Raw genomic sequence first — 19,661 nt, forward strand, 5'->3', positions numbered from 1 at the left:
AGGTCGTCAACATATTTCCAATGATGCTCGATATCATGTGCGGCATCATTCACCAGAGCTAGGAACATCAACGGGCCTAGTTTTGTTCCCTGCGGAACTCCGCACGTCAAATGCCTTTCCTCGGAGATACAAGAGCCAACTCTAACAGCCTGGGTGCGATCAGTTAAGAAGCTGGTCGCGGTCTGAAGAACTGCTTCATTGACACCATACGTGAAGAGTTTGTGAATCACTATATTGTGGTTGACACGATCGAAGGCTTTAGAAAAATCTATCGTGCAAAGGGACGCACAGTAGCCAGGCCTATCTAAGCCCTTGAGGATTGTATCCACTAGGCTCACCAAGTAGTGGGTTGTTGAACTGCCTTTAATGTTGCCAAACTGACGATTGTCAAGATGGGGTGTGAGGTCTCTCATCAGATACAGTGAAATGAAACCTTCAAACACTCGTGAAAATATCGGAGTTATCGATATGGGTCTCAAATCAGAACAGCTTCTAACTGGGTAGGTTTTAGGTACCGGTGTTACAACGGAACGTTTCCAACGCGATGGGAAAGAACCCGACTTCAGAATGGAATTGAAGATGGCAGATAACGGAGCAGAGATCTCTAGGGCGAATTCTCTGATCAGTCGAACCGGAGTATCTTCAGGATGGATAGCTTTAAATGGATTTAGCTTCTTCAGCGCTTGAAAGACCCTGAAGCGCTGAATGTCGGGTGGTGGTCTTCTGGCAGGTAGGTAGGCCGGGCTAGTCGTGGTATCAAGGGCAGGTAGTTCAGAGCATATACCTGCAAAGAAGTCGTTGATATGATTTGCCTGCTGAGAATGGCTCATGCCGAAGTCATCTGGAAAACTGTAGGAAATACGTTTACTCAAACCAGCAAGAGAGCGTATTTGACGGTGCCAGGAGCCAGGATTTGAGTTCTTCATCGCTGCCTGCGATCTTTGAGCGATAGAACGTAGACTTCAGTTTCACAATTGCGCGCTGAATTTGGTTGCGGATACTCCTAAAAGAAGCCAAGTCACCCCTTTCCAAGGCTCGTTGTCTCTTCTGGATGTCAGTTTTTATCTTGTCATTGATCCATTGTTTGTCGTTCGCTGAACGCTTACGAACAACAAGAGGGAAATGTTGACGATATGCCTGATCTAGAACATTCTGAAGAGATCGGACCATATCGTCAGGTGACTCCATATCATTCAGGTAGCTGAAGTCATAAGAAGTGATCCAACGACCAAAGGATCTGATGCCAGAGTCGCGCATGGGACGATAGCTAAATCTGGTCGTAAGTGTAGGACGGGAAATCTCTGGAAACAACAACACTGTAGAGTGATCTGAACGTCCGATGGGGGCCGTTATCCGAGGTTCCTTGTAAAAATCTCCCCTGTCAGTGAAGATCATATCAAGTATCCGGTTTTGTCTAGTAGGCTGCTTGACAAGTTGATCGACATTGAGATGTCGCACAAACGGGGTTGTATCTAGATCATTGAAATCACCAAGGATCACAATCGCAGCATCAGAGAAAGAGTTACGAATATGGTCGCTCATATATATGACATGGTCGATGATCTCTTCCTTCATAGGTGTGTTAGATGGTGCATAAACAACACAAGTGAAGAGGTTTACAGAGTTCCGGACGTAACTGCGAAGACTTGCTTTAGCCCAGAGGATTTCAAGGTGTTTGGGTGTAAGCTCTGCTCCAAAAGGTGTTGCATGGAGATCATTTCTAGCATACAGAGCTACACCTCCACCACGTTTATCAGCTCGGTCCTTGTGAAGAAGGTTGTATCCTTTCATTTCGTTGGCTTCCGCAGGGTTACTATCCGAAAACCATGTCTCAGTCACGGCTACTAAGTCAGCTTGATTGACCTGCACCGTTGCATAAAGTTCATCAAGTTTATTATTCATCGATCTAATGTTGTTAGGAGGATCGATGGAAAGTGTTCTTTGCGTCTATCACTTCGAACCAACTGGATAACATTGGCTTTCCTTGAAGGAAATGGAAGATGTTTTCGCCTTGGTATTGGTTTAACAACAGTAATGTGTCTTCTCATGTGCGAACCTCCTCTCCTACCCCTCATGCGGCGGTGTTGATCATTACGTGCTATTCCTAATCGATCAATGTTTATCAACACTTCTTGGGGTAATTGAACTCTAGACGTAGACACATTATTACGTAATAACATCAATTCACTTTCACTGTAGCGTATCTCGTGTTCAAGTTCAGTTTAATACAACATTACGGTTTAACACTTGGCAAAAAAACCCATAAACTTCAATATTCTGACATTTTACTAGTATACTTAAACACGTACTACACAAAAAACACGATAATATGCAGGAATACTCATATACACTCACCACGAAAATGATCAGGAAGCTTAAAGCCCGGTCGCACGTGTCCAGTCTCTTTTCAGCGCTCTTACTTGAAATTCGATGCTCTGAACAGGTACATTTGGAATAAGCCCCCCCCCCCCCGTATGTGCCATTTGGTCGCGTTATCTGACCTGACGCGCCTTAACAATCCAACGCACCCTTTCGGTCAAACCGGGGGGGGGGGCTTTGGACGAATAGTCGCGTTCAAGTCAACGTGCCGCGACGCGACACTACCCACCCTTATGGTATAAGCCAAATTAAACGATTTTTATGGAAATTGATGTTGTGTATTTTGATCTTCACCGCAGTTTATTACTGTATAGTAATTGAAATAATAAACAGAGCATGAAGCCCCCTCCCCCACCTCCAGATCCCCCTGGTCCTATTTCTTAACGTGCCAAAAAATTCAAATCCAGTTCTTTTAGGATGGGATTAAACGCTTCACATTATCTATTTATTTTGCATAGGCACATTTCAACAACCTTTACTTATTTTGTTGTTTTCTTTGCTTTGCTGTTTTTGTTGTTTCATCAGTATCGTGGTGGTCATGCCTGCTTTCAGTTCTGTTGGTAATGTCGTTGTAACAAAGATTATCAATCGTTACGTAGACAATCCTGAGCACAACCTCCCCTTAATTCTCGGAACGATCATTCTGCATGATGCCCGGACCGGAGAATCCAAAGCCGTAAGTAACGACCTTGATAATAGGGACTTTTCGATTTGCGTGGACGTAGACGTGTGACTTCCTTTTACGGCACTGGCAGTCACGTGTGACGTCCTTTTAAGGCACTGCCATTGTTGCAGTCCATGTTCTCGTCGTGCAAATCGAAAAGTCCCTAGTGATTCCTTGCACTTCGACATGAAACATGTCCAGAGTGTATAGAGTGAGAGAGCGAGTTTTACATTGCACATACATTTATTATCATGCAGAGTCATAGGTCATATTACGGGGATCCAAATAGTTCCTTCCCATATTTCAACTTCCATGGGAGGGAACTCTGTGGAGCTCTGTGAAGTGACTGACCAATCGGAAAAAAACTTCCTGTGACGTAACTGTATCTCTCAACTAGCTATGAGCATGGCCTATTCCATTCGAGCATGGACAAGAACAGGGGGGGGGGGTATTGTGATAAATTGTTTTCTGTGTTTCTCTCTTTCTGTAGCCATATTTTTGTAATGCCTGTTGATAGCTCTACTGATGACAACAAAGAGTTCTGAAGACCTTGCCTAATATCTGTATTTAATAAGAAAATACTGACACACACCCCTACGGTAGACCCACTATTGGTATGGCTACCCAGTATTTGTCCCATGCACCATTGGGCCTATGCACCATTAATTAGCTCAATGTACCACTGGTAACAGTCCCCATTTGTCCTATGAACCATTGGTTCTATATGCAGCTGGTCATCTGGATTTATGTTGCTCCTCCCCAGTATGCACTATCGGTCCATGCATTGGCTGTTTGTACCATTGGACCTACCCTGATATAAATACTCCAGTATTGTATGTGCCATAATTGGTAAAGGGGGCTAGAATTAGGGTAAACCTAACCCTACATGTAGTCTTAATCTCAGCCCTTACAGTTAGGACCAGGAATTGTAAATTTAATGGCATGATTATATTAGGTAGCTGAGTGAAATGAATTGGCACAACAAAGATGTGTCCATAATTGTTGGTGCTATTTAGGAATTAAAAGCCATTTCTGGACATATCTAAATCACATTTCAATTGGTTGGTTCTTTGTATTCATATTCCATGCAAAATTAGCAAGTCTCAATACATTTTACAAAACATTAGCATTTATTTAAGTAATATGGATCCGGAGTAAGTGATCCTTAATCTTAGTAATCATTGACGTTTTTGGTGTTATCTGTCATAATCAAGGTCACAGAGTTGTTTAATAGCTCCACGTCCTGAGGACGTGGTTCTACCTCTATTCCTTATAAAAGTAATAATTTTCCATCATTATGCATTTTGTGTTCTGGACGGGTCTTTTTGCTACGCTACATGCCTTCCTGTTCATTTACTAGGTAATGGATGCAGAGCACATTACTGCTATGAGAACCGCAGCAGCATCAGCCGTAGCTACAAAGGTAAGAAATTATATCTGATATTAAACTCAACAGGAATCAATTTACCATGTTAAAGACGGCAATATCTTTCACTCAATATGGTATTCGCAATGTGCTCATCTCTATATTCGAAGGGTTTAGTTGTCATTCAATCATTTTTTAAAATTTGTTATGGTTTCATCCTCCTGGCAATGAATTATCTTTTTAGCACTTTCCATTATGTGCCTGTGAGTTCAGTGAAATTATCTATCTGCCTACCCCACCCCCAACAAAATATGCACAACAAGGAAATGTTATTATATCTTATTAGATTACAACAAAATATTTTCCGGAGGTTTAACATAAATTATTTGTGTCTTTTCTCCTTAGTCTATTGTGTCCTAGTTGTTTTTATTTTATGTAATGTTGTCATTTTGTATTTAAATGTCTATGATTATTTTTGTTTAGTGCCATAAATCTATGATATTATTAATGTTATAAGTAAAAGTAGTAGTAGTATCATTCTTCTACTTCTCTTTCTTCTCCTCATTCTTCTTCTTCTTTTTATTATTGTTATAATAGTTATTATAATGATGATTAATATTTATAGTGTTCTTGTTGTAATTTTGTTATGACAATCATCAACTTAATTGACATTAAGTTGATAATATCATCAATAAATTGAACGTGTAATATAAATTCCATTTTCCATCCAGTACCTGGCGAAGGATGGCTGGCAGACGTTAGCAATTCTTGGAGCAGGGTCCCAGGCCGTATCTCACCTTCATGCCTTGAAGCATATGGCGACAATTAGGGAGGTCTGTATCAGGTCTCATCCACATAGATGATGCATTAAGCCATCAAAAATACTGCTATGGCAAAATAAAATGTCATGATGATAATAATATAGGATTTCCCGGCCAAATTCGCGAGTTTGTCATTCAAATTCATTTGTCTTGCGTTCAAATTCGACGGTTTTAGTGCTGTCGGGTATATCTCGGGTTTATATTCCTTTTTCTAGATTTCAAATCTATGAAGTTTTCGTTAGAATCTATGTATATTTCATTCCAATTAATGAACAAAGTGCTTCTTTCGCTATTTGGTCATTCGATTTAGCGCAACACGATTTTCTGACATCGCGACGGTGTACTTCTAGCATTCGAATTTATTTGTAGCATTCAAATTAGCACTTTGTGCACTAAAATTAATGGTCAATATACATTTCTCGTTTATTAAACACTTTTTATAGCTCATTCTTTTTCTTTCAAGATCGTTTTTTCATGTGTATTTCATCCTATTTTATTTTCTTGCATTTATACTCTTTACATACTTTTAGATTTATCAGATATTCATCAGCCTTTAAGTTTGATTGTTAAAAAAAAGACCTACATCTACGGACTTGATGGTCTCAATACTTGTGTAAATTTACATGTAAGGAAGCTGCTTGTCTTGTGTTTCATCATAAATTTAATACAATTTCATTATAGAGGAAGGGTACAATATTGTGACTGGGGTAGGTGTTTTTGTATCCCCACTTTTCCGGGGTATATGAACATGTCCGTTCAGAGATGCCATATCCCTTGATTTCGCCCCTTCTTTAACTAATGTCTGCCTACAAACAAATGCTTTGTCCTCAAAATTAATAAATTGAATAACAGAACAGACCCCAATGGCAAATCATGTATTTAATTACATTTTTTTAAAGCTGTAAACGTGTGTTGCATTTCTCCCCCGTAACATTCCTAACTTGAATAAACATAATTCGAATACGAATGACAGGTGTTAATTTGAATGATAAAAATGACGCCTCGACAAGTGACGATTAATTTGAATGCTAGTTGATCAGTTTTTAAATTGAATGACAGATCTATGAAATCCTTCGACCAATATCCTAAATTAAATACAAAATCGGGAAAATTGAATGATAATTGGCATGGCAAAGCTGATCTCCGCTAACTTAACTGCAAAGTAAATGAATTCGAATGACAAACTCGCGAATTTGGCCGGGAAATCCTATAATATTTATCATATTCCATTCTTGTAAAGTGCAAATCACCTTGTGTTATAAAATCTCTATGCACTGTCTAAGGACTTTGGATATTTGTGACCCTTGCTCTACCTCCGAAAACCATATCGCTTTGTATATTCAAGGAATAAATCTTACCATGTAGGCAGGTACCTATTTACCTCACGTCGGTCAAGTCTGGCAAATGTAGATTAATGTCTTTCTAAAGGATTTTAATGCTGCGGTAGGAATTCAAACCCATACCTTGTAGTTCATAGTCCAGAGACTTATCCACAAGACCACAAACCTCTACATAAGCGCTTCATATTGATGTTATAAATGACACATACAGCATAGAAGATAAACAAAGTACCGGTACTGAAAGTGCTTATTTGCTGGAATTTGTCAAAACCTGTTGCCATGCCTGATATCCTGATATTTAACATGATAAAGATGCACGTAGGCCTACATGTATAGGCCTACTACAATTCAAACATCTTTATTATATGATAAACCTTTATTTATGCCCTTGATTATGTCATTTGTCAAAAGATGATGCATTTTCACGGATATCAATGCATTATTGATATTTATGTATCCATTTGATATATTATGATTGTAAAATAACCTGCAATTTGGCCATCTAGCTGCGAATTTTTTCTTATCCAAAAACCATTTAGAATGAATAATCACTCTTTATAGGGGCTTTTTTGTGTGTAGCTTCATTTAATTGTTCCCATTTGCTATTCTTTCACCCACATTTTATGTGTGAAGAATCAAGCACGATCCTGTGACATCATTTGATCAATAAATAATTCTTCAGACACAAAGCTGTAAACTGCATCACGTTGATCTCTTTGATGCAGGTACGAGTTTGGACAAGATCCTCTGAGAAGTGCCAGGCTTTTGCCCAGAAGTTTGATGTAAAAGCGTGTGAAACAGCTCAAGAGGCAGTTACTGGTGCAGATGTTATTGTCACATGCACTTCTTCTAAAACTCCTGTATTGGAGTCTAGCTGGCTGAAACCGGGTGCTCACATAAATTGTAAGTATCTTGCTTTTCTCTTTTGCAGTACAACGTGGACTTCTGGGATGCAACGGAATTTAAAAAGAACATCTCTCCTTTGCCATTAGTTTTTGTTTGTTTCTTATTTGATTATTGACAGTGTCTTTCAAGTCATATATGATGGTATCTGGTTACGGATAACAATTGTGGTGTAATTGCAAGTGAGCAAAGCGAGCAAGCAAATTTTCTGACAGTTATTCAATATCAGTAGCCACCGGTGTGTGTTATGTATCCATTTCAAGCATGAGAAGGAATTTAACATTTCTTTTGGTTTTTCATGCCTCAAAGACTAAAGGTGGCGCCGGAGGCATTGTTTACTTGACGTTTTTGGTGGCCACATCAAATTGTGCTATTATTTAAACAGCCCGTATTCAATTCAATATTTAGGTATTAACCATTTTTGCATGGAAACCCCCCCCCCCCCTGCATCCCCTCTCAAAAAAAAAATGAAATGGAAGCTCCTATTACCAATCATGTGAAAGAATATGTTTTGGATTATACGTGATGATACAAATATTGCCGGGAAACCGCCTACTAATTGATATATTAGGTAAATTATTATATATATCCGGACTGGATAGATACCGCGCACGTGTCGCGTAGTCCCATATACATCTTTCTGTGTACAGTGCTTGTAACTTTACCAAGATTGGGTCAAATTTCTTTTTTGATGATTCTAGAACCTTGCAGTACACACCAATACTTATATGCTAGATAATGAACCTCTTGTGATCAATTCCAAAACTTTTCTTTCACAATGCAATCGCATGACCAGAAATTGTCTTTACCTTTAAGTACAAAATTTAAGCGTTTTACTATTAAGTATTTGGCTCAGATAACATACTTAGCCAATTTTGGTATTAAATTCAAACTTTTGGCTAAGTATTTAACCTTAAATTTAAGACAGCTCCCTACCAGACTTAAGCCAATTATTTGGAGCCTTAGATTGGTAGGAATTTGTTTTTCGTATGCAGTATGCACGAGCGCATTTATTGCGACGCGTTAATTGCGCGTTACTTTTGATTGACCGTGTGATGTCACAATGCTAATGGCCTGGTCTCACCGCCAGAACTTTGCTGGAGCGTTCCTGGAGCGGTAGGGAGAGGGGGCCGAATTTCGACAACGCTCGTCACCGCGCACAAGATGGGAAACAAATCGAAAACACGGGCGTTGCCTTAGCGGTGCACCGCTGAAGCCGGCGTTGCTTTAGCGTTGGTTTAACGGTAGCGGTGACACCTCCATACCAACGCCAAACCAAAGTTCATCACCGCAATGGATCGCTGCTTCAACGCCCGACACCGTTCCAGCAATCCCGTGTCCGCTCGTAAAACGCTTACAACCGCTCCACCAAAGTTTGTGCAACGTTTAATCACCGCCCGGGCAAAGCTGGCGAAGCAGCGGTGGTCCAGCGTTCAAGATTTCTGCGTTGGCCTAGCGGACCAAAGAGTCCACGAACTTGCGTCTAGCGGTGCCAAACTTTGACTGGGCGTTGTTGGAGCGGTGGTGAACTTTGCCGGAGCGGAAAATTGCCTCACCGCTCACCGCTCGCAATATTTTGTGCAGCTCAAAACTTTCGGAGCGGTAGGAGGGACCATCAGCGGTGGCCGAGCGTATACGGCGTTGCCTTAACGGGGGCCAACTTCTGTTAAACGGTGGTGAACGGTTACGAGCGGTGATGAATTTTTTCACCGCTCCAGGAATGCTCCAGCAAAGTTCTGGCGGTGAGACGGGGCCTTTAGATTTTGTCTCAGGTAAGTTATAGTCTAAAATGCGATTTGAATACGATATAAGTACTTCAGTATTGAATTGAATACCGACCAAGTGATATAGGACATATTTTGAACTTCTGGTACGACGATTAATCATGCTTACACGCTGCTATATGACCTGAGTATAGTATTTTAGAGTATTTCATTTCTCTTTGATCATCTCACTGTGATTTAGGTGTTGGGGCCTGCCAGCCATGGGCTCAGGAGTTGGGCGTTGAGGTGATGAAGAAGGCTGTAATCTACGCAGATAACACTCCAGGGGCATATCAGAATTCTGGAGACATCGTCCATTCCAAGGTAATTGGCATTATATTCCACTTACCAAGAGTCTTACAACAGGTATGGTCTAAATGAGGTCACTGGGTATATCTTGACAGTCGTAGTGATAATAATGATATAATTTTAGATGTTAGACCCATCAGTACTTCTCATAAAATAGTTTGAGTTTAGATTTACCCATCGCTATTGGCCCAAATTACTTTGATACTACATGTAGTTCAATCAAATTATCCACTTTTACGGGGGTTAAAATGTGTTACGAAACACTCAAAGTATACACAAAGCATTTTTCGAATAACTGTTATAAGCTACTGACATCCTGATATTTGATTGGCTGACAGCGAATTCGTCATAAATGTAGCATTTGTTACTGATAAAAGTTGTATGAAACAGGGCCCAGCTCTAGTCAAATAAAGAGACTGTGAATCACCATTGTTGTGTGGGTGAAGCAGACAAACCTTGGGTGAGGTTGGGCTAGATTTATTGTTATGTATAACACTCCTGTGAGGCTTTCTGTAAGTGTACCATTAATGCTTAGATGCTGTGCAATCACCTTTCCCAACACCTTCACTTCCGTGGTAGGAAATTATTCTGGATGGTAGCATCATAAACTGACAACATGCTTATGCTTGCTTAAGTCGGTTCAACTGCCCGAGCTGTGATGGCCTTCCACACATTCCTGTCCAGCATGGCTGCTTTTATCTCTGACAGTTCCAAGTCCCGTGTCCTTCTTGAGTAGGTCTGTATAGGTAAAATGAGGTCTTCCAGGTTTCCTCAACATAGGTCCTTAATTAAAACTCCGATTAGGTTTGTATTACTACCTGGGAAAAATCGTCATTTGTGGCATGGTGGTAGAAATACATGTAAAGTGTAAATTTACTATCGAGATCATGCCAACGTACGGAAAGTGGCATTGTATATTATTGAAATTACAAGTTTAAATTCACCAATATCACCAACCGTTATGCCTTTGACATTCCTAGCGCATCATAACGTGCCACTACTGTGCTTTGCTAAGCTACAAATTTAAAGTGTCATTCTTTATTCACTAATTATCTTGAAGGTGACGGTGTTTGCAGAGATTGGAGAGGTGATTAATGGGACCAAGGAAGCCAAAAGAGATGAGCTTACGGTCTTCAAATCTCAAGGTGAATATTGACTGCTTTAACATTACTTGCTGTCAGGCGCGTACGCAGGAGGGGGGGGGGGGGGGGTCAAAGCCCCCCCCCCCTCATTTTTTGTTAATGTGTGTGTAATTTTTGGAGGAAACCCACCCCCCCCCCAACTGAACGAAAACCATAACAATAACAAACCATAACAAATGAAACCGACTGATTTTGATGGTGTCCTAAAACCAAGGGTAGGCCGATCTTTGCATCCCAGTTAAAACCTTGGAACCAGTTGAATCCAATCCCTTGCTGGCCTTGACAAAATAATTTTCTAAGATCTAACCGACCCTGCTCTTATCTTGATTTTGTCTTCTAGGATTGGCTGTTGAAGATGCTGTAGCAGCAAAAATCGTCTATGATAAAGTGAGCGTTCTAAAGGACATGACATCATAATAAATAAAACCAATTGATGGTGATGTTTCAAGGATAGGCTTGTAATCTTCCAAAAATCAATTTGCTGAAGACAAGTTGTCATGATTATTCGAACATTTATAGGGAAATTGTGCTGCATATATAAATTAAATTTATAAGGAAATATTGGTGTTACGATATTTTTATTTACATTTAGGGGCTTATAAACTTACATGTATTGTATTGTATTTATTAAACTTTATTGGTGTATATCAATATTCTGTTTATAAACATATAAATCAATTTACAATGCAACATGTATCATTTAATTAGTTTTGAGATGTGTATTATGTCGACTTCTGTTTTTCTAACAAGTCCATGTTTATTCAAGGCACTTACTTACGTTTTCTGATGAGTATAATTTTTAGTGGATTAATGTAGCATTGTATTTAAGATGAGTGATTACTATAGGTTTTCCCGCCCAATTTCATCAGAGTTGCACTCGAATTCATGAATAGACGTTCAAGTTCGAACGATTTTCGTCAACTCTCTGCTCTCATGGTTCATTTTCATTCTTTGAGTATTCAATTTCGTTTTATCTCATTCCTTTTAAATTTTATTTCATTCAGTTTAGAGAGAAGTCCGTTCAATTTAGTTGTCATTCAATTTCGTGCCTGCTGGATAGACGTTCAGTTTCGTCCTCAATACCAATTTCAATTTCATTTATGGGCACACACTTTCGCAGTTTGAACGTTCGAATTAAATTAACATAAACAAGTTCTGTCTTTCTTTCACGTCATATTTACGTTTTTTTTTAAACTGTTTTTAATCATATAATTTCATTTTCATTTTTCAAGTTTCATAATGTTTATTTTAATCATATTTTATATATTCATTTTCTTTTTAAGCTTCACTACCAGTTTTTAACTTAATTTCCAAATACAAAATCGCTATAACTCATCATTTTTGTACATGTAAGTGTAGTATGTATATTTTTGTAATAGATTGTGCTTTATGTCACGTTTGGGGTTGGATACATTGGGACATTCTTTCTTTACATAATTATTCATAATAATTGATGTGCAGTCTCTCAGTCTCTTCACCCGTCAATGTGTTGACTCGCCAGGCACCTTGGCAAGTATGTCTGAGAGTGATTGTACCATTGTGTACACTTTCCGGGTGTAATGGCGTCAATGTTCTGGAGAGCAGCATCTCTGAGGATGTCACAACGCCATTGCTGTACATGTAGGTTGATTCCTGCGTCTTGAGCTGCCTGCCTGTCCCCAACACGAAGCTGCCACGCTGGCTGTGCCAAGGTCCTCTTCACGGCGGCCTTAAAGGCGGAGTGAGTCATTTCTGTCATGTTGAGGAATGGGGAATAGGGAGGGAGTCGCTTCGTCTGGATGATGGGATTGGCTCCGTCGGGCAGCTGGGCGCGGACATGAGGTCTGGCGTTGTCATAGATGAGGTAGATGGGTTCATCGGCCGGGAACATCTGGTTGCATTCCGCGACGGTTTCAGCAAGGAAGTCCTCGAACCTCTCCCTGGTAACGGTTTCGAATGCGATTCTGTGGTGGACAAGACCGATGGCAGCGGACACAGCAAATGTCACGTTGCAATTGCGACCTCGCTGGCCGTGCACCACCCTCCTAGCCGGCACACCCCGTGGAGCCCTCCCACGAGTACGCCTGGTCCAGACGTTGTACCCTGTTTCATCGATAAATACACAGTTTCCCAAAACGCCGTGTTCGAGGAACCATTCAGCATACTCCAGTCGCTGTTCTACTACCCTTGGGGCGTTCCTGGCATCTGGAACATCCTCTGCCATCTTCAGTGTCAACATCATTCCATCCAGTGCCCTGGCTACTGATGATGTTGAGACTGCGGGCTTGTCAGGGAGGTTGTGCGCAAGACTCTCCTTCATTTGTCGTAGCGTTAGGAGTGGGTTTGCATCTATGATGTTCTCCAAATGGTTGCGCATGTCCACATCCATTTTCACATTTCGGGCCCCACCCCTTGGTAGCTTTTGGACCCTCCCCGTGTCCACATACGTCGCCACAATCGACCTAGCCGTAGATCTGTTTATTCCCAGAGTGTCGGCCAGCTGTAGGTAATCTTGCTGGTTGTCAAATGCTTCAGCCAACCTACCTCTGTCCGTATTCGAGATATCCATGTACTCTCCTCGCGCCGCCGCCATAGTCATGTATAAATTAATCTAATGAGTTGTACGAGCTCTTGATTCGATGACGGTTTGTCAGAGGAATGAGATATTTCAATATAAGGCAAAGGTCCCATTTCAAGGTACATACAGTTTGCATAATTTATTCAAACAAATGCAGATTGCAAAGAACATAAACAGTATTAAACAAAAGAAAATGAATTCCCAAATGCTATAAATGCTTGCCTATTCGTGAATTTGAACACCTTAACGTTCATCAGGGCGGTGCAGGTGCGAATTTGAATGCATAAACGTGCATTTTGAATTTGAACGCGCTTTTTGCACGTTTATGTGAAAAAACCATGAAATCGCATGCTAATACAATCAAATTGAATGAACAAGTTAGGCTTTTGAATGTTGATCTCGGTGATCATTCAAATTCGCTCGAAATTGAATGATCGCATCGTTAAATCGGATGCAACTCTGATGAAATTGGGCGGGAAAACCTATATTACACATTGGGTTTTAAAAGCATAAGTTTAATAAAATTGTTTTTGTTTCTTCTTTTTTTTCCAGAAGGGAAAAAAGAACTTTAATTAGTTTCACATCAATTTGCAATGTCAATACATCGGTTTTACACAGAAAATATACACATTTCAAGTTATACAAAATTTAGAGAAGCAGAGATAAAGCCTACTGCATAAAAGAAATCAAAATACAATCCCCAATTCTAATCAAAGTTATCACACTGATAGTTTTTTATAAAGATGAACCTCTCTTGATAAAAAAAAAATACCTCTCAACCTCTCCTAAATTTGGATGTTTATTATTCATTTTCATTTTGTAGATATGAAAACGAGAAATTAGAATGATAGTGTTCAAAGCACTAAATTTGAGAGATCTGACTCCAAATAAACACAAATCCTCATCAATTTGAATATGGATACTTGAAAGCTCCCTCAACCATTGAGCTACTTTGTTCCTAAACAATATGATTATCGGACATACACAGAACAAGTGAATTAATGTCTCTTCTTCTTCAAGACTACAGAAGGAGCAGAGACCTGAATCGACTTTATTACTTTAATAAGGAAAGAATTAACGCCTAACATTCTGTGGATGAGCCTAAACTGAAACCACCTTAATTTTTGTATCTGTGGTACATTTATACGGAATATTATACTCTACCGACCAATCGTCTTGAATGTATCGAATGTTCAACATATTGTTCCATTTTTCAGTAAATTTTCTTATGACTTTTTAAACAGAAACAAGCATATCATAAATATTCCTCGACCATTTCTTATCTTTAAAAACAAAAATTGAAATGGAAAGGTTTGAAGGGTTGAGTAAATTTAGTAAATATATTCTCCAAGAGCCTACCTTTTCTAACTGCATTCACTACTCCACCGTATTCAATAAACTTGTTCGAACATTAAATCTGTCCCTCAACCTGTTGAGGGAAAGGTGGAATTCCCTTGAATCATTCATGATATCACTAACGGACCTTGCATCTTTCTTTGCCCAATGATTATAACAAAATACACTCGCCGCCAATTTTAACTCTATCATTAAACCACAACATATTTGTCATTAGATCATATTCATTTTGAGAAGCACAAACCTACTCCAAGCTATTAAAACATAAATAGAACAATTCTTATTTTGATCAGGATGAAATATATTACAGTTTTTGGGAACCACTCACAACATATAACAGGTCAGGAGTGTTAGCTATGGTCACAAAAACATTACACCACTGTACATTATCTGCTCTTAGAATTCTTCTTATCCATGTCACTTTAAGTGCATAAATATAACTTTAAACATCAACCATTCTTACCCCACCTTAATCATAATCTTGAATCATTTGGTTTCTGGTAACTCTATCCATATCTTTCCAGATAAATTTATATAATGTTTAATTCTTTCGGTTAAAGTTAAAGTTTCAAGTTAAAGTGACTTGGTAACATTGTTGAAGGTTGATGAAAAAAATGCTTAATTTTTGTATAAAATGTTACTTACTATATTCCTTCTACTGTTCTAACCCTCTGACATGCAAAAAATCCTGAGAAAATTCTCAAACCACGAAGATATCTATAGTTCTCCTTGACGGAGTCGATGTATGACACCCTCTATTGATTAACAGTAAATTCTCCCAAACAATTTTGAATTTTCCCAACCGTTTTCCATGAAAAAAAAGACATAAAACAGGCTATAAAGAATCCGTCAACATTTTAAATGGCCCGAATTCACAAAGGAGGTTTAGATTTAACCCAGGCTAAATCGCGTCATAATACGTCATAACCCCGAGCTTTAGACCATGGGTCATTATTTTGGTATTCACAAAGGAAGTTTAGATTTAACCCAGGCTAAATCGCGTCATATTACGTCATAATTTTAGCCTGCTCAGAAGGGTGGTTTAAACAGCGGGCTAAATCTAACCCACGGTTTAACCCACGGTTTAACGCGTCATATGACGTCATACCATCGAGCTTTGGCTTTTTAGCGCAGACGATCGTACAAATTTTGTTGACAAATTTGTGGTGAAACAAAGTGAAGAGACCTTCACAAAGTTGCTGTTTTTTCAACTTTGATAGCCTACATTGTAAGTATTTTTAGTTATTTACAACATATTTGTACCATATTCTCAGTTCTGCTACAATGGAAGCCCAATTGAACATGATTTATGTGCGTAAAAAGTGCACGAATAATAATCTTCACCGTAAGTTGCACAGCCTTTGCGAACATTGTCGCAGAACCTAACGCAGCTCGGACCCATGCGTGTGTATTTGTGTTGTGTTGTTTATGTAATCCTGCGAGGCAAGGCAATTTCGCAATAACTGCGAATGTGCCAGCTAACAATACGAAATTAGTCATAACATCACACAATTGTGTGATTCGGGAAGAAAAATATGTTAATCATGACATTTGAGACATTCCTGGCCTCGGGGGGGGGGGGGGGGGCCCGGGTAGCGACAGTTCCATTTGTATTTTCTGCTCTGCTGATGCTGCTTCTCATCTGACTAACGGAGGAGAACGAAAAATGCCGAAATGAAAATGAAAATTCTTCCACGCTAATGGATTTTACTAGTCTAGTCTAGGCCTACTGTACAGAGGCCTGGTCTAGACCTAGATCTAGACTAGTCTCTAGTACTACTAGATCTAGGCCTACACTGACACTCAGTACTGACTGAATAAGACCTGAGCTTGAGCTCGAAGTCGGTGGCAGTGAGACACGCAAACACGACGTGGGCCTAGGCTAGATCGATGATAGATCTAGGCCTAGAATCTAGATCTAGATTTAAAAATTGAAATGGAATAAAATATTTTTCAAAATAGACCTAGGGTCTAGACCTAGATCTAGTCTAGGTCTAGTCTAGGTCTAGTCTAGTACTCTAGACTTTCTAGATCTAGAACTAGTACTCAGTACTAGGCCTAGTAGGCCTAGTAGACCTCAGGCTCTAGAATCTATAGACCCTCTAACTTTTGTTAGGCCCTATCTAGAATCTAGTCTATGTGGTCTAGGCCTAGATCTAGACCTTTCTAAACCTAGACTACTTTTCATAAATTCATGCCAAGCCCGCGCCGATGGTTTGTTGTGTTGTGTCTTGAGAAGTTGAGTGTTTGTGTGTCTCACCGTCACTGAGTTCGAGCACAAGTCTGAGCTGAATGAGAGGTAGGTCTAGACCTACTTTGTCTTTACTACTAGGCCCATCTATGATCTAGATCTAGACTAGACTCTAGTACTGACTGTCGAATGTCTCTACACTCAACTCCTACAAATTTATACTAGATCTACATCATGATCATGTCTAGGCCTAGAGTCTACATCAATACATTGTTGTACTTGAATTTTGAAGCAAGTTTAAAATCTGTGCAAGCAAATAGCCAATAAATCAATATTTCTTCCTAATCTACATGTAATCTTAGTCAAATTCAACCTTTCACATGGGACATCTAATGCTAATTTACATGTACATGTATCTAATTTCACATTTTATCAAGCATGAGTAGATTTTTAACAAAACATGACAGGAATTGGCCCTACGTTCTTATGGAGGTTCAGTGACATCATCTTTCCTAATTACACAATAGTATGAATCAATAGCACTCATTTCTTTAATGCAATCAAAGTATCGTTAATATTTTTTTTAGAGTTTGCAAAAGCTATTCAAAATCAGATTGTCTACAATACAAAGAATGCAAAACATGTAATATCATAGGACTTAGTTGATAAACAATGAATGATATTTTTTCATTTCATGTTCTAATTTTAATTCACTTTTTTCTATTTTGTTGTGACAGAGACAGCATGGCTGAATATATTCACCATCTCCGCCAGCTTGATCGGAACAGAGAGTTGATAGGCAGACCTCAGAGAGGCCTTCGTGACCCATGAACCCTTTTGAAGTGTATGATGATGAGTCATTTCGGACCAGGTACTGGTTTTCCAAAGAGACAGCGCTCTACCTCATCAACTTGGTGGATGAAGAGCTGAGGAGGACGACAGACAGAAACGACCCAATACCTATACAGGTAGTGACAGCACTTCGATCCTATGCTGTTGGTGAGTAATTTACCTTATTTAGTATTTAGTAAATTTCTATTTAATCTGGGCTGAGCGAAAAAGTAAAAGGGTAAAATTGCGGTTACCATGTTTTGCGTGAGGTTTTTTCATAAACCGGGAGATTCTACATCAAAGCGGGAGGAAGGGCGTGGTGGCGTGAGACTCCCTCTAAATGCAAGAGGGTTGACAGCCCTGATTTAATAAAAAGTCTATTCTACAATTTTAAGGACATTAAACATTTCTCAGTTTGAGAATTTGATCTGGCCATGTAACTTGTAAGAAATTGTACTAGTTGATATTTCACTAAAAGGATTTTTTTTTTACAGGGTCATTCCAAAAGATGCATGGTGATGAGGCACAACTTTCACAGTCTTCTGTATGCAGAGTCATCAAAGACGTGTCAGAAGCGTTTGCAAGAAGAAGGAAACAATTCATGAAGTTCCCAACATCAAGAGAAGAAGTAGAAGCAACACAGCAGCAGTTCTACCAATACTGCAGGCTGCCAGGTTTTCTAGGTGCAATTGATAGGACTCATGTCTACATCAGGAGTCCTGGTGGAGATCAAGCCTTGTATTTTATTAATAGGAAGAACAGATACTCTATTAATGAAATGAAAATTTTCCCTTTTTTTGGAGATGCTCCCCATTTACTTTTAATCCGATTAATTAAATGACCGATATGGAATTGGTTCACCCTTTAGTTTCTCTGAACGAAACGTACACGCATGCAGTACTGTGGTCTGAAACAATTAGACCGTATGATTTGAAATCTAATGGTTGATAGTTCCTCCCAAAAACATTTTTGCAAAAGGTACCAACCACTTCGAAAGGGAAATCGTCATCATCTTCATCATCATCAACATCATCACTGAAATCGTTATTTGACTGCTTCATCACCATCACCACCGACAACATTGCTGTCATCATTATCATCACTGACATCATCATCGACTTCAACATTGTCTTCGTCAATAACCTTGAATACTTGTTTTGATTATCCATATTAAATCGTCAATATTTAAATATAAATTTCTCTTGTTTGATGGTAAGGTTTTTCTCGTGAAATCATTGAGTTAGGAAGTAAACGTTTTACAAGTGAATGACCTACTTTGTTTATCTCGTTTAATTATTAATATACCATTTGCTGTTATCTATTACTTATAATTACCCAGTACACACCATGAATTAAAATGGATTCGGTATGTTTCGCTAAATCCAAACACCCACAGAGAGAGAGAGAGCAAAAGATAAAGAGAGAGATGAAGAAAGAAGGAGAAAGGGTATGTGTGAGAGAGAGAGGTGGAGAAAAAAGAGAAAGAAAAGGGGTACGAGAGGGATTTAAAAAAATGGAGTTCTAACAAATAAAAAGATATTTGAGAGAGGTGGGGTGGAAAGCTGGTGAAAAAAGAGAGACGACAAACAAAAACAAGGAAGGTGAAAGAGTGAGAAGTAGAGACGAAATTTACAAAAAAGTTCTTTTCTTTTCGTTTAAATCTCTATTCCCTTGAGAAATTCAATAAAGCAGAAAAATTAAGAAAAAAAAATGAACGCCCCCCGAAGAAAAGAATTAATACAGCAAATAAACAAATTCAGAAAAAATTAATGCCCCCCCCCTAAGAAAACAATTAATTCCCCCTCCCCCCTAAGAAAAATTAAAAACAAAATTACCCCCACCCCCTAAGAAAACAATTAATGCCCCCTCCCCCCCCCTAAAAAAAAACCCCCATCCCCTAAGAAAACAATTAATGTCCCCTCCCCCCCCCCCCCGAATTAGGCCTAATAATTCTTTATCACATGTCAAGACTGCCTTGTTTTTGCTGTCCTATTTTATATGACTAGTAAGCCCGGTTTTTTTACTCAATACATCTATGC

At 39.2% G+C, this 19,661-nt stretch overlaps 3 protein-coding genes and 1 long non-coding RNA gene across 6 annotated transcripts; 2 read left to right on the forward strand and 2 right to left on the reverse strand.

Annotated features, from left to right (window-relative positions):
- Positions 1–864: 864 nt before the first annotated feature.
- Positions 865–1,902, reverse strand: LOC115926219. The gene has a single exon (XM_030990886.1). The coding sequence runs from the start codon at positions 1,900–1,902 to the stop codon at positions 865–867; it is 1,038 nt and encodes a 345-aa protein (XP_030846746.1).
- A 929-nt stretch (positions 1,903–2,831) lies between these two features.
- Positions 2,832–11,525, forward strand: LOC100890368 (ketimine reductase mu-crystallin). Of its 2 annotated transcripts, none has more exons than XM_030990213.1 (7): positions 2,832–3,055; positions 4,404–4,466; positions 5,141–5,242; positions 7,296–7,473; positions 9,439–9,602; positions 10,606–10,690; positions 11,028–11,525. In XM_030990213.1, the coding sequence occupies exons 1-7, from the start codon at positions 2,918–2,920 to the stop codon at positions 11,102–11,104; spliced, it is 807 nt and encodes a 268-aa protein (XP_030846073.1). In that variant the 5' UTR covers positions 2,832–2,917; the 3' UTR covers positions 11,105–11,525. The 2 variants fall into 2 exon arrangements, with proteins under 2 accessions (XP_030846073.1, XP_030846074.1); XM_030990214.1 differs by having other exon boundaries at positions 2,854–3,055; positions 9,439–9,560.
- Positions 11,526–12,161: 636 nt separating this feature from the next.
- Positions 12,162–13,259, reverse strand: LOC115926220. The gene has a single exon (XM_030990887.1). It carries the CDS (start codon positions 13,257–13,259, stop codon positions 12,162–12,164), a length of 1,098 nt encoding a protein of 365 aa, XP_030846747.1.
- Positions 13,260–15,467: 2,208 nt separating this feature from the next.
- LOC115926010 lies at positions 15,468–18,206 on the forward strand. 2 transcript variants are annotated; one of them, XR_004064921.1, is made up of 3 exons: positions 15,468–15,828; positions 17,529–17,790; positions 18,117–18,206. It is a non-coding gene; the product is annotated as an uncharacterized LOC115926010 (long non-coding RNA). The 2 variants fall into 2 exon arrangements; XR_004064922.1 differs by having other exon boundaries at positions 17,529–17,759.
- Positions 18,207–19,661: the final 1,455 nt, after the last annotated feature.

This window comes from Strongylocentrotus purpuratus, unplaced genomic scaffold (assembly GCF_000002235.5).
Source record: "Strongylocentrotus purpuratus isolate Spur 01 unplaced genomic scaffold, Spur_5.0 spur5_scaffold_19, whole genome shotgun sequence".
Lineage (NCBI taxonomy): Eukaryota > Metazoa > Echinodermata > Echinoidea > Camarodonta > Strongylocentrotidae > Strongylocentrotus > Strongylocentrotus purpuratus.

Bases quoted from the DNA above. Each gene is read 5' to 3' on its own strand.
- LOC115926219 (XM_030990886.1), bottom strand. From the start codon at position 1,902: ATGAATAATAAACTTGATGAACTTTATGCAACGGTGCAGGTCAATCAA.
- LOC100890368 (XM_030990213.1), top strand. From the start codon at position 2,918: ATGCCTGCTTTCAGTTCTGTTGGTAATGTCGTTGTAACAAAGATTATC. The intron at 4,467-5,140 runs GTAAGAAATTAT...TTTTCCATCCAG, and splicing joins CATCAGCCGTAGCTACAAAG to TACCTGGCGAAGGATGGCTG. The intron at 9,603-10,605 runs GTATGGTCTAAA...ATTATCTTGAAG, and splicing joins TACCAAGAGTCTTACAACAG to GTGACGGTGTTTGCAGAGAT.
- LOC115926220 (XM_030990887.1), bottom strand. From the start codon at position 13,259: ATGGCGGCGGCGCGAGGAGAGTACATGGATATCTCGAATACGGACAGA.